The sequence below is a fragment of the Pseudophryne corroboree genome, chromosome 8, assembly GCF_028390025.1.
Source record: "Pseudophryne corroboree isolate aPseCor3 chromosome 8, aPseCor3.hap2, whole genome shotgun sequence".
Classification (NCBI taxonomy): domain Eukaryota; kingdom Metazoa; phylum Chordata; class Amphibia; order Anura; family Myobatrachidae; genus Pseudophryne; species Pseudophryne corroboree.
Window position 1 is genome coordinate 14121526 of NC_086451.1, and position 14758 is coordinate 14136283.

The 14758-nt window shown below is 45.4% G+C and overlaps 1 protein-coding gene across 5 annotated transcripts in view; it reads left to right on the top strand.

Annotated features, from left to right (window-relative positions):
• The window catches only part of VAV2 (vav guanine nucleotide exchange factor 2), a 248345-nt gene that overhangs the window by 148890 nt on the left and 84697 nt on the right, over window positions 1-14758 (top strand). For all 5 annotated transcript variants that reach the window (XM_063935911.1, XM_063935912.1, XM_063935915.1 and 2 more), the window contains exon 3: window positions 7056-7114. In XM_063935911.1, coding sequence (XP_063791981.1) covers window positions 7056-7114 — 59 coding nt within the window. The remainder of the gene's footprint in view (window positions 1-7055; window positions 7115-14758) is intronic.

Genomic DNA, 14758 nt, shown 5'->3' on the forward strand with positions numbered 1-14758 from the left:
CAGTCTCCTTTTGGGGGATATCTTTTTGTTTCCCCTGTATGTGGCTCATAACTCCGTCTCTGTGGACCCTGATCCCAATTTCGTGTGTCATGTCGTTGTCTAGGGGGTTGGTATGATCTTTGTGAATTTTTCGCTCTACAGTCTCGTGCTATGTGTCCCTGTTTATGACAAAAATAACATGTTACCACATTTGACTTACCCACAGGGTTGGGTGATCTATACAAAGGCTGCTTTGTGGTCAGGGCCTGTATACTTACGGCCATTAACTTATCACCTTGTGACTCCCTGTGTCTGGTGATATTCCGGTCGTGATCAATAGCAGCCTCTCTCAAAGTAGCCACCGACAGACCTCGCCAACATGGTTGCGTGGTCTGTACCCTTGTCTTTAATGCTTCTTTTAAACCATCCATTAGCACAGATACTGCTACTTCTTGATGATTTGCATTGGTCCTAATGTCCTCTATGCCAGTGTATTTTGCCATTTCTAATAATGCCCGGTGAAAATAATCAGCAGCTGTTTCTGACTCTTTTTGTTTAATGGAAAAAATTCTATTCCATTTGGCTACAGCTGGGAAATACTCCTTTAACTGTAAATTTATCCTTTTTACATTATCTTTGTTGTACACATCTGTAAGAGGTACATCCTGATCCAGTCCACAGTCAGCTAAAAATTGAGCTGCGTCGACATTGGAGGGTAAACATGCCCTCAGCAATATCTGCCAGTCTTTGTTATTGGGCTCTAAAGTGTTCCCTAGGTCTCTGATGTATTTCTGGCTAGCAACTAAGTCTTTTCTAGGATCAGTGAATTCAGACACTATAGTTCTTAATTCCATTCGGGAAAACGGGCTGTACATGGCAATGTTCCTGATAGGAGTGACTCCTGTAGTGTCCGTTTTCCCATTTGGAACAGCTATTACCCTCACGGGAGCAAGTTTAACAACATCATTCTGTGTAGATTCTACAGTCTGTGGTGAAATGGTTTCAGCATAGTGTATGGTGCCGTACTTACCCGTTGATACGACCTCACCTGTCCCTCCGCTAGGGGGCTTTGTTACTAATCTTATGGGTTGGGCCGTGCCTACTGTTGTTTCTGATATGGTGGCTGCTAGAGAGAGAGCCGATATTGTTGCCGATTCGTCCTCTTGATCACACTCCTGGGGAAAGTTCAAAACAGGGTACAACTTGCACGGGTTAATACTTGCATTGGTTAACTTATTAACATTATCCTTAACATTTATACAGTTGCTAAGTGCCTGTTTGTTACCCCCTGATGCGTCATTCTCCGCAACCAATTTCTCTCCTGATATGTATGGTGGCGGCGGGGCCGTGGCTACCAGTTTCCTGATAGGATTAGATCCCGCCGCCTGAGCCAATCTTCTCTGTATTTCACCCTCCTGTTGCCATAACTGCAAATAATCATAATGTTGGATTCGTCTCTTTGTTGATTTAATGAGACATATCCTCCTCCTTAAATTCATTAACACTTCTGGGCTGAAGCTACCTACTCTTGGGAATTTCTCCCCGTCATGCATTGTCATTCTTTCCCATTCATCACATAAAACTTCTGTGTGTGAGCCGTATTTTTCACACATTACGTACCTTGCCGACCCGATTGGTCGGTTCACTAAATCAACCCGAACCGAGGTTGATCGCCCCCTTCCTGAACAACTGGCCCCCATAATTTGCAGGTGTTGCTTGCTCTACCTCTGACCTTTATATCAGGGTCTTCAGCGAACCCTTACAAAAAACCAAAATGTTCACGATAGGCTGACGGTGGTGGTTTACCGAGTACCCCACTTACTCGCCCACGCCGACCAATACGCCCACACACTGATATAGTGCTGGCGTACTCGACCCAGGGCCCCTATGAACCTTTGTTTACTGGAACATGTGGGTGTGATCCGCAGAGCATTAACCCTTTCCAGTAACTGTGGGGTTGTTGGATAATTCCTGAGTGACCAGCGAACTTCCCTTTTAAAAAATAAAAAATTACACAAATCGCGTCAGAATGTACAAATAGCGTTTATGACCGGGCTCGTACACAAATGGTACTGGTCAGACTAACTAATGCACACAATTACGTGCGGTACAATCGTTCAGTACATAAGCAACTAATCTTATGTACGGAGCGACCAGTGGAATCGACATTCAGCAGCTGCGAATTCCTTCAGCCTGAGCTTTATGGCCTATATGGGTTCCGCTCCAACCCTTCTTGGTGTTGGGCTACTTGACTCTATAGCGGACTTCCTTGTCTGCTGTACCTGGACCTCCTGGTCTGTTATGCGACCTCCTGGTCTGACCTCCTGGTCTGTTACAGTATGACCTCCTGGTCTGCTACACTCTAATGCTCTTTATATGTTTAACAAGGGATGCCTCCCTAGCCACCATGTATGTCACTTACACGTATGTACTTCACGAGAACTCGATGATTTCTGTGGTTCAATCCCCAAAATTGTAAAACTTATATAATTGCAAAACACTCACTCATCACATGTACACTTTTGTTTCTATTTCTATTTCTGCGCAGAAATTTTTTCTTTAGACCAGATGTGTTGTAAATTTGGAGAAGGATCTGTTAATTTAAATTTCGGATATTAAAATAGATTTGCGCTATTTATCGCCTGTTGCGCTATTTATCGCCTGTTGCGCTATTTATCGCCTGTTGCGCTATTTATCGCCTGTTGACAATCAACACTATCGTGTGACTTGAGTTACGTGGGCGTACCCAGACGCTCCGTTGCGTAATTTACGCTGCGTGCGTCGGCCTTTGCGTACGCGAGTCTCAGCCCTTTGTTAGAGACACGTGTACACAAAACCAATGTCCACCGTAACACAATGTACACGTTTATCAATGTAGATGATCCTCGATCCTCTACTGAACCCCACACCAATCTCTCCTTGTACCTTTAGGTAGAGCTGCGTGTGTGCTTTACACTTTATCCCTTAATGCATTACTTTTACACTTTAACTATGAAATAGCGACAAATCTCTCTTAGCACGTTTATCAATTATAAAATGGCAAACAGGAGAGTGATATATGAAAATACACGAATGAAAAAGAAATGCAGATATGTGCGTGCGTACGCAAGATAGAAATAAACAGTTTTAAAAGACACTAGCGTGTTGTTCTTACCTCCGGTTCCGGATTCCTTCAGCACCCTTTACTAAGCGAAGCAGACGCTTATCCCGTCAGCACTGCGAAGAATATGATCTCCCGCCCTTTGCTGATGGATAATGTCTGCTGAAATTACCTAGCAGAGATATGTGAAGGACGGACGAGCCGCCAATTGATAAAGCTAAATATTTATCTTATTTAAAACCCTTTAAGAGGCCTAAGAACACTGTACGCTATTGACGTATGGAGTACCGTAAGGGTACGCACGTTGCGTAGCAATCGCTTAGCCGAGGTCGAGACGCTCAAGCGTCACGTTCGCTCACGGCCAAGAGATCACAGGCAGGCACGCTATTGGCTGCTGACTAACGTGATGGTTCGCTATAGCGTAGCGGACGCTCGGGACCACGAGGAGATCACCAGCGGCGCAGACGCTCACAATGTTAAACCTTTATATCTAAACCATAAACAATGTAATATGCAGTAAAACCTTAGTGTAGAGATAGGGTGTAGATGCAACACAGTGTAACCTTAACTTAAAAGCTGTTTGAGCGTCACCGACGCTCTGTGAATACTTAACACTATAATAAATACACAACTACCGGGCTTAGGGTCTAACGCCTTATATGAATGTTATACTTGCAAAAAGAATAATACAGTACAAGTCATACACTACAATATAACATAGACTAACTAACCAGGTAACTACACAGGAAATACAATACAATACTATTACGTTTAAGAGAATATGAGAGAAAGAGGAGAAGAGAGAGAGATATATGGCTCACAATAACAAGAAAGACAACATGATTGCGGAGAAAACTTACGCACAAAGGGGAACGATCGCATGCGCCTCTGGACATCCAGCTCCCGATTATCAGCAATGAGAACCGTTGAAGAGTGAGAGCTGGATGTGATCGGCTTGTCTATTTATGCCCCACACACAATACAATTCAATGGTCCCTACAATCTCATTGTTCATTGGACACAGGAATTCCTCCTCGCATTATAACAAAAGGTCATAGGTTGATTCATACAGGTGGGCTGTGACAATTTCCAACTGCTCAGGTGGGTGGGAAACTGGGTTTCCCGCCGCATGGATAAGTAAGTGCAAATAATAGTAAATGGACATAAACTTCTTATGTCCATAACTATTCGCACGAGCGATTAATCCGCTTCAAACCAACACCGGAATATTGCTAATTAAATATTCTTCCGATGGATACTAAACACCACAGTATTACTCCTGTCTGACCCTTCGTATCAAACAAAGAGGGATTTCTCTGTCCATGAACATGCTATATTAACTAAACTTTCAGAATCTATCAAAGGGACCATGATCTACAAAATACATTATATAGTGAAAATATGTAACGATTGAGTCGCACGCTACGAACACATAAACTCTACCGTAAATGCACATACCGTGCGCCTGCGGGTGCCCGCTACAGCGAGTATGCGCACGCACGGGAGAGCGCACGCATGCACAGCGCGGACCTGTATGAGGTGCAAATATGGCAGTGTGCATCGTGATATTTTTCTGACTTTGACACACTGTATAATGCTATAATAGTATAACATATAACAGTATGACATAACATAATATAACATCATATAACAGTATAACATATAATATAACATCATATAACAGTATAACATATAACAGTATAACATAAAACACTGTATAATGCTATAATAGTATAACATATAACAGTATGACATAACATAATATAACATCATATAACAGTATAACATATAACATAATAACATAATATAACATCATATAACAGTATAACATATAACAGTATAACATAAAACACTGTATAATGCTATAATAGTATAACATATAACAGTATGACATAACATAATATAACATAATATAACATCATATAACAGTATAACATATAACATAATAACATAATATAACATCATATAACAGTATAACAGTATAACATATAACGGTATAACATAATAACATAATATAACATCATATAACAGTATAACATATAACAGTATAGCATAACACACTGTATATATACTACTATAACACAGTATATAACACCATATAACTTGTATAACACATATACTGTATATATAATATGTACGCAATATAGGATACATGCGCACACAATAATGTGGGGAATTGTTCTTTAGGCTGATGTGGCACATTATGAGCAGACCCCCTTATCGGGCAGCGGTAAGTCCCAATAGTAGAGATTATTACTCTTATTATATACATTATATGTGCTCCGCGTGCAGCCTCCGGCCATTGTCCGCTTGCTCCTTGTGCATTAAATATATTACGACTGTCTCTGGACTCTTGTCAAGGAAAGATTTAATTAAAATGTTCTGCACCTAATTACTCACGTTGTAGACACCTACTGTACAGTGTGGTTTAATCTACATATGCTTATTTTCATTATCCTCAGAGTTTTATATTTTGCTTAATGAGCTCGTTATTTTGGCGCTCAATAATTAATGAGTGTCTCCTACACACCGTGGATGAGTGTGCTGATGATACACAATCAAGGTGTTGGCATCTGCTTATGATGTCCAGCAATGTATTATATCCTGGTCATTAGTATTATTATCTAGGTCATTGTCTGTAACCCTTTCTTATCCAGCTGTTTTTATCCCGAATGCCCGGGGACATTACATTTTATCTTATACGGCTGCATTGGGAATAATGACTGTTACCATACATGGAGGGAGGGGGGTTAGTGTGATTCCTCCCACATATTCGGGGGTACATGAGGACTGGAGTCGAAAACTCCTGTACTAGACTACAGTCCTGTACCAGTAATCCATTGATCATGTCATGTGATCTATCCTTATAAAAAACATATCTACAATTTTTCAGTGATGTCCCTGGCTTCTAGTGATTGGATAGGCTGCACTCTCAGTGATGTCACTGGCTCCTAGTGACTGGATAGGCTGCACTCTCAGTGATGTCACTGGCTCCTAGTGACTGGATAGGCTGCACTCTCAGTGATGTCACTGGTTCTGAGTGACTAGATAGGCTGCACTCTCAGTGATGTCACTGGGTATTAGTGACTAGATAGGCCGCACTCTCTGTGGTGTCACTGGCTCCTAGTGACTGGATAGGCTGCACTCTCAGTGATGTCACTGGCTCCTAGTGACTAGATAGGCTGCACTCTCAGTGATGTCACTGGGTATTAGTGACTGGATAGGCTGCACTCTAAGTGATGTCACTAGCTCCTTGTGACTGGATAGGCTGCATTCTCAGTGATGTCACTAGCTCCTAGTGACTGGATAGGCTGCACTCTGTGATATCACTGGCCTCTAGTGACTGGATAGGCCGCACTCTCAGTGATATCACTGACTCCTAGTGACTGGATAGGCCGCACTCTCAGTGATGTCACTGACTCCTAGTAACTGGATAGGCTGCGCTCTCACTGACGTCACTGGCTCCTAGTGACTGGATAGGCTGCACTCTCAGTGATGTCACTGGCTCCTAATGACTGGATAGGCTGCACTCTCTGTGATGTCACTAGCTCCTAGTGACTGGATAGGCTGCACTCTCAGTGATTTCACTGACTCCTAGTGACTGGATAGGCTGCACTCTCAGTGATGTCACTAGCTACTAGTGACTGGATAGGCTGCACTCACAGTTATGTCACTGGCTCCTAGTTCATTAGTAGAGCGGAGTATGTTTGTGTCATCAGGATGGTTGTTGTTAAAAGTATCTTTATAACAACTTTAATAGAATTAATTAAGTCCATATTCTATTTCTCATACTTTTTTAATATGAAGGATGATTCAGACAGAATTATTTTAGCACCACGATGGGTTATCGGCCAATCTGTACAGGGTTGGGGCTCTCTGTCAGTGGTAGGGGGCTGCAGGAATGAGTAAAATGTCACTTTCACACTGTTTGTTTCCCCGAGCGCCATATTCACACTGCTTTTTCTTTATCTTTCAGGTGATATCTGCGCTGTCCAAGCTCTCGTATGAGGTCATCGCACAAAACAAAGGAATTCGGTAATACTTCCTTTTACCTTTATATTCATGGAGAATAACTGCATAATAAAGGGGAATTTGCATTTTCAAATTTTCTTGGTGCAAAAGTCTAAATTATTATCTACACTGTTACCAAATGTAATAATGATTCAATATCACGTATGTAATAACTCAACGTGTGGTTCAGCCCTTGTTCCACATGTACAGGTCATGGTCAAACTTCCGAGTTGTTCGCTCGCTAGCTGCTTTTAGCAGCATTGCACACGCTAAGCCGCCGCCTACTGGGAGTGTATTTTAGCATAGCAGAATTGCGAATAGAAAATTCTTAGCAGTTTCTGAGTAGCTCGAGACTTACTCCTACACTGCGATCAGCTCAGCCCGTTTCGTTCCTGGTATGATGTCACAAACACGCCCTGCGTTCGGCCAGCCACTCCCCCGGTTCTCCAGACACTCCCGCGTTTTATCCTGGCACGCCTGCGTTTTTCCGCACACTCCCAGAAAACGGTCAGTTTCCGCCCAGAAACGCCCACTTCCTGTCAATCACACTCCGATCTCTTCAACAATGAAAAATCTTCGTTCGGACGTGAGTAAATTTACTAAGTTTTGTGCTAAAATACTTAGCGCATGCGCACTGCGTACCATGCACATGCGCATTTTTGCCTTAATCGCTCCGTTGCGAAAATCGGCAACGAGCGAACAACTCGGAATGACCCCCGTAATGTTTACATTGTGACTATTTACCTTTATTATCATATGGAACAAGCATCATTACCACTGTCTGCTCTTTAAATTGTGACCCCCTTTGTAAAATGATGCATGAGAGTGATACACTTAGCAGCAGGGAAGACACGTTATACCCTCTGATACTTCATCCCCACTGTCTGCTATGTGTCTGAGCTCATCAGAAGTTATACACCCGTGCTCTCCTCTTCTCCTCAGACTTCATGTGCCTGTAGCTGGGATGTAATAGGTTGTCATTTGCAATTGCAACGACTTATAAGTCACAGTAAATCGAGGCGACATTCCCAAAACGTACGTAAATGCCAAGGGGAGCCATTTTCAGATGTTTGGCTGCTTGTTGCATTATACTGCATTCCTTTGAGGTGCAGGGATTTCCGGGTTTAAGGAGTCCTTCTGCACATGCGTCATATGGCACACGCGCTGCAGGGGGTGCTGGGAAGGATCGGATTGGATCCGTCTCGGGGGAAAATGTGAATAGAAACCTATAGGATCTTTAGATGGTGTTACCCACTGGGACAGAGCTTGGTACATACAGATGTGTCCTCTTAAATCCTTTGCTGCATTCATGCTAAACAGCCTTTGAAGACTCACGGTCACGGCATGGTGTGCCACAAAAAAGCGTCTTAGGTGTACATTAATGTAATAGGACGCACGGGCATCTTCTGCTGATTAAAGTGATATGGGACATGCTTATATTCTGTGTGTAATTGCGTCTCTGTCTGCATCCGAACTGCCACGTTACAGTGTTTTCCAGGAAGACACTGTAGCATAGCATTTTAAATGCAAATACAGTCGCACACAGAATATAGGCATGGTGCATACCATTTATTCAGCAGAAGCTGCTCGTGCGTCCTAGTATATTACCTTGCGTCGAAAAAAGACTATAAGCGCTAACGAGTTACACGGCACTTGTTTTATGTGTAACGCGACTTGTAGCGCACAGAGCAAAGATGTAAGAGGAAAAGCTCTGAAAACTGCATTTTTGTCGGTTTGACAGCAAAAAAGAGCTTTCACGCACCCTGCCCAAAGAGGTGTTGTATTGGCCTCCAAATTCCCCAAATCTGAATCTAATCAAGCATCTGTGGGATGTGCTGGAAAAGTAAGTCCGAGCAATTCAGGCCCCACCTGACAGCTTACAGGATCTGCTGCTAACATCTTGGTGCAAGATATAGGACACATTCAGAGGTCTTGTGGGTTCCATGCCTCCACAGGTCAGAGCAGTTTTTGTGGGGTCGATGGCTCCGCAGGTCACAGCAGTTTTTGTGGGTTCCATGCCTCCACAGGTCAGAGCGGTTTTGTGGGGTCCATGCCTCCGCAAGTCAGAGCAGTTTTTGTGGGTTCCATGCCTCCACAGGTCAGAGCAGATTTGTGGGGTCCATGCCTCCACAGGTCAGAGCAGTTTTTGTGGGTTCCATGACTTCACAGGTCAGAGCAGTTTTGTGGGGTCCATGTCTCCACGGGTCAGAGCAGTTTTGTGGGTTCCATGCCTTCACAGGTCAGAGCAGTTTTTGTGGGTTCCATGCCTCCACAGGTCACAGCAGTTTTGTGGGTTCCATGACTCCACAGGTCACAGCAGTTTTGTGGGGTCCATGTCTCCACGGGTCAGAGCAGTTTTGTGGGTTCCATGCCTCCACAGGTCACAGCAGTTTTGTGGTTTCCACGCCTCCACAGGTCAGAGCAGTTTTCTTGGGTTCCATGCCTTCACAGGTCAGAGCAGTTTTGTGGGGTCCATGCCTCCACAGGTCAGAGCAGTTTTTGCGGGTTACATGACCCCACAGGTCAGAGCAGTTTTTGTGGGTTCCATGACTCCACAGGTCAGAGCAGTTTTGTGGGGTCCATGTCTCCACGGGTCAGAGCAGTTTTGTGGGTCCATGCCTCCACAGGTCAGAGCAGTTTTTGTGGGTTCCATGCCTCCACAGGTCACAGCAGTTTTGTGGGTTCTATGCCTCCACAGGTCACAGCAGTTTTGTGGGTTCCACGCCTCCACAGGTCACAGCAGTTTTGTGGAGTCCACGCTTCCACAGGTCACAGCAGTTTTGTGGGTTCCATGCCTCCACAGGTCACAACAGTTTTGTGGAGTCCATGCTTCCACAGGTCACAGCAGTTTTGTGGGTTCATGCTTCCACAGGTCACAACAGTTTTGTGGGTTCCATGCCTCCACAGGTCACAACAGTTTTGTGGGTTCCATGCCTCCATGGGTCACAGCAGTTTGTGGGGTCCATGCCTCCGCAGGTCACAGCGTTTTTTTGGGGTCCATGCCTCCGCAGGTCACAACAGTTTTTTGGGGTCCATGCCTCCGCAGGTCAGAGCAGTTTTGGGGCACGAGAGGGACCTATACAATATTAGGCAGGTGGTTTTAATGTTATTACTGATCGGGGTGTGTGTGTGTGTTTGTATACACACACACACACACACACACACACACACACACACACACACACACACACATATTATGGGGTGAATATGCGCTGTCTGAAGGGGTTTAATATATAACTTTTAGTAAAGTGAGTCTTTATCTCTTCAGTCAAGTTTCAAAGTCTCTGGCTATTGGCGACTTGCGCCATCTACATTAGAAAAATCAGGATGGCGACTTTGCGGCTATCCATATTCAGCGCCATTCAGCAATTTGCATCTCTTCGGAAAGCCTCTGGAATTGCACCTGTTTCATAAATGGAATTCTATTGCATCCCGGCCTCTGTCTCCTCTCCACATGTTACGCAATGAACTCCCCCCGAGCGGAATACAAGTTTACTAGATTTAAGTTGCCAGGTTCCACATTGTTTCAGGTCACTGAGCGCCCGCGCCAGTCTCGGGAAGAACGCCCGAGATGAGACGTGACTGATCACCGCAGTGGTAAATTATCTGTGACACACTTCCCAGCGTTTAAGACGAACTGCGCCGCATTGCCCGTTGTGTCACCTGGAGGGACCTTGACTCGTTTATATGGTTCACCGTCTCCCCATCTGCGGCTGTTGCGCTGCCCTGTTCACCTTGCCTGTAACTCGCACATTGTTCTGGCGGCATTTTATAGGGAAATTAGTTCTTCTTAGACTTGTTTCATCAAGCCAGGATCACATAATTGCACAGGACAGTCCGAACGTTCATAGGAAAGTACAGCTGAAGCAGGACTATAAAGGGAAGGTCTGACAGTGATGCCCCAGCTGGACATCCCTTGGCTGAGTGACCGCTGGTGAACCTGGCCTCTTTGTCTGCACAGGTTGGGGGATTCCAGCTGCTAGGATGGGGTGGGGGAGTGGGGGGGGGGGGGGGGAGCAGGGCTGCGGTCCTAGGCCGGATTCCTCTACATCTCTTATACAGCTGTGACACGTGCACTGCATAACATTCTCTGGTCGTACAGCGCTGTGTACACAAGAGGATAGTAATCACCGTTCACTCTGCCGTTGTCACTTTGAGCTGTGCTATTCCTCCTCACAACGTGACCTAATAATTCGTCCATTGTATCTCTCGCTCTTTTTTCACACTTTGATCTCACCCCGCGTTTATTGTTTCTTGCACGTTGTCCGTTCTCCTCAGCCTCCACCAATTTATCGCTCACCCGCTGTCCGTATTCTCCGGCTACTTGTCACACTTATGGTGACACCTGCGATTTTCACAGGGCAGAATGGCGGGATACGAAGCTGTCACGTATGGCTTTACACTGACCTAAATACGCTGCTTCAGGGACTGGTGATTGGTATCCTGGTGACTGGTGGGCCTGAGGCCTCTCGACGGCGTCGGGGGACCAAAATCACCAGCGACGAGGGACCCCACTATGGAAACGCTGAAATCCTGCGTCCTCTTGTCATTCAACGCATGCAGGTGTCTCATCCCCCATTTCCCCATACCTGGCCAGGATAATAGACAGTACCCCCCCCCCCCTGAAGCGTTCTCTTGAGCAATGGGTGTAATTCAGAGTATCACGGCCCTTTGGGGGTCGGCGACAGTAACTTTTATACAATACGGGGGCTTTTAATCAAAACAGTTATTATAAACTCTACAATTGAAAGTGGAGTATATACATTAAGTTCTTAGCACATGTTTGCCCCAAAATGCATGCCCACCTACCACGTCAAGATGACCTCATCAGGTGGGTCCCTAACATTTCTAATACTTACGCATTATATAAATTCATCCAGGACTTTGCTTGACGTGGTAGGTGGGCATGCATTTTTGTCCAAACATGAGCTAAGAACCTGATAGATACACTCCATATTATAGTGTAGAGTTTATAAGAATTGTTTTGATTATCAGCATTGCAAGTGCTTATAGTGTGCGCCTGTATTTTTTGCTTTTTCCTGCGTGGCACTATAAGTCTCAGCATGGTAGCACCACTTATGTTTTAAAATGAGGGTGTGTCGTCCTATCCCCCCTTTTAGAATGAAGGTTACTCATATGGGTGGTGTTCACTCAAGAAACTTCCGACGCTGCAGTAGATCACAAAAATATCCATCGCTTGAAATAAGCAAATCCACTTTTTGCAATTTGTAGGCTCTACAGACGGGCAACATCGATGGTCACTGCGAGATAGTGCCGGATACATAGACTGAATTGACGTTAAACACACCCGCGCGTTCCTGGCTTTCGGTAACCTATTACATTGTACAATTCCTCCGCTACGATGATGATGTGTTTTGATGTGGCAATTGGTACAAGTCACAATAGAATGTTCTTTCTTCCTGTAAATGGGCAAGAAGCTGACAGCTAAAACTGCCGTTTCTAGCGGATGGCATAACCTTACACGCACCTAAAGCAGAGGCCCCCCCCCCCCCACACTGTCCTGCGGCAACCTCGGATATACAGCGATAACAGGTCTGCAGGAGCCGAGCCGCAAAGAGAGTATATGGAAATTTCCTCTCCACAAAAACTGACTCTTATAATGACAGTGGGGGAGACTTACCAAAGTTTTGGAGAGAGATAAAGTGTAGAGAGAGAAGGTCTATTTATGAAGCAGTGAAAACAGTGGAGAGACCAACCTGTGGAGAAGTTGCCCATGGCAACCAATCGGCATCTCCCTTACATTTTGTAGACTGTACTTGATAAAGGCTTCCTTCAAATCTCATTGGTTGTCATGGCTTCACTCTCTTCAGTGCTTCACGAATAGACCCCTAAGTACCAACCAATCAGCTCCCAACTGTCATGTTTCAAACAGAGGCTATAACATGACATTTATGAGCTGATTGGCTGGCACTTTATCTCCGTCCACTTTATCTCTCTGCAAGGATTAGTGCATAGACCCCACAGTCGGTAAAATGACAGAAGCTGATTATCTCCAAGCTTCGATATATCTCCCCCAGTGTCTCTTTTCCATTATCACAGGTTTTGCTGTTGAATCTACTCACAGTGCCCATTACTGACAAATATATGGATAACGAGATTGTAACAGGACTATTGTATTTACTCCCGTTATATTTATATAATTGGGGTAAATTTGCACAGCAAACGGACTAATCAGCAGTAATGAGGGTAAATGATTGGTCTGTTAGTCACTGCCTGTTCCCTGTAACCAGTTTTCTGTGCCGGTCACACATGACGCTGATTTTGCAGCTCTGATAATTAAGTAATTGACTGGGGGAACTGACCTTAGCCAGCATTGGCTGGCTGATGTCCAGCACATGGATTTTGGCAGCCGCCTCGAACGATAATACGCTTTGTGTGACTGTCTGCCCTGCAGCCCTGTAGGCCAAGCCTTGGACCATTAGGTGCAGGAGCCGATGCGTTGTCACGGTCATACAGCGGTCATGTATTAATTTCTGCACAGTTTATACATCCAGATATTGCTGTCCCGTTCCTCTGCCACACAGGTGGGAGCCTCTTAGGGCTCAGTGTATAATGAGGTATCGGTCATCTCTGCAGTGTACGTTATATAGTCATACAGAGCAGTACACAGAAGCACTGGGCAGCACCTTCTGTACTATTATTACAGGGTAGTATAGCATGGCGCCGGTCACCACATTACATGGTATAGAGGCAGTGGAGTATAGCGCCGGTCACCACATTACATGGTATAGAGGGCAGTGGAGTATGGCGCCGGTCACCACATTACATGGTATAGAGGCAGTGGAGTATGGCGCCGGTCACCACATTACATAGTATAGAGGGCAGCCGGTCACATTACGTGGTATAGAGGGCAGTGGAGCATGGCGCCGGTCACCACATTACATGGTATAGAGGGCAGTGGAGTATGGTGCCGGTCACCACATTACATGGTATAGAGGGCAGTGGAGTATGGCGCCGGTCACCACATTACATGGTATAGAGGGCAGTGGAGTATGGTGCAGGTCACCACATTACGTCGTATAGAGGGCAGTGGAGTATGGTGCCGGTCACCACATTACATGGTATAGAGGGCAGTGGAGTATGGCGCCGGTCACCACATTACATGGTATAGAGGCAGTGGAGTATGGCGCCGGTCACCACATTACATAGTATAGAGGGCAGCCGGTCACATTACGTGGTATAGAGGGCAGTGGAGCATGGCGCCGGTCACCACATTACATGGTATAGAGGGCAGTGGAGTATGGTGCCGGTCACCACATTACATGGTATAGAGGGCAGTGGAGTATGGCGCCGGTCACCACATTACATGGTATAGAGGGCAGTGGAGTATGGTGCAGGTCACCACATTATGTGGTATAGAGGGCAGTGGAGTATGGTGCCGGTCACCACATTACATGGTATAGAGGGCAGTGGAGTATGGCGCCGGTCACCACATTACATGGTATAGAGGGCAGTGGAGCATGGTGCCGGTCACCACATTACATGGTATAGAGGGCAGTGGAGCATGGTGCCGGTCACCACATTACATGGTATAGAGGGCAGTGGAGTATGGTGCCGGTCACCACATTACATGGTATAGAGGGCAGTGGAGTATGGCGCCGGTCACCACATTACATGGTATAGAGGGCAGTGGAGTATGGCGCCGTT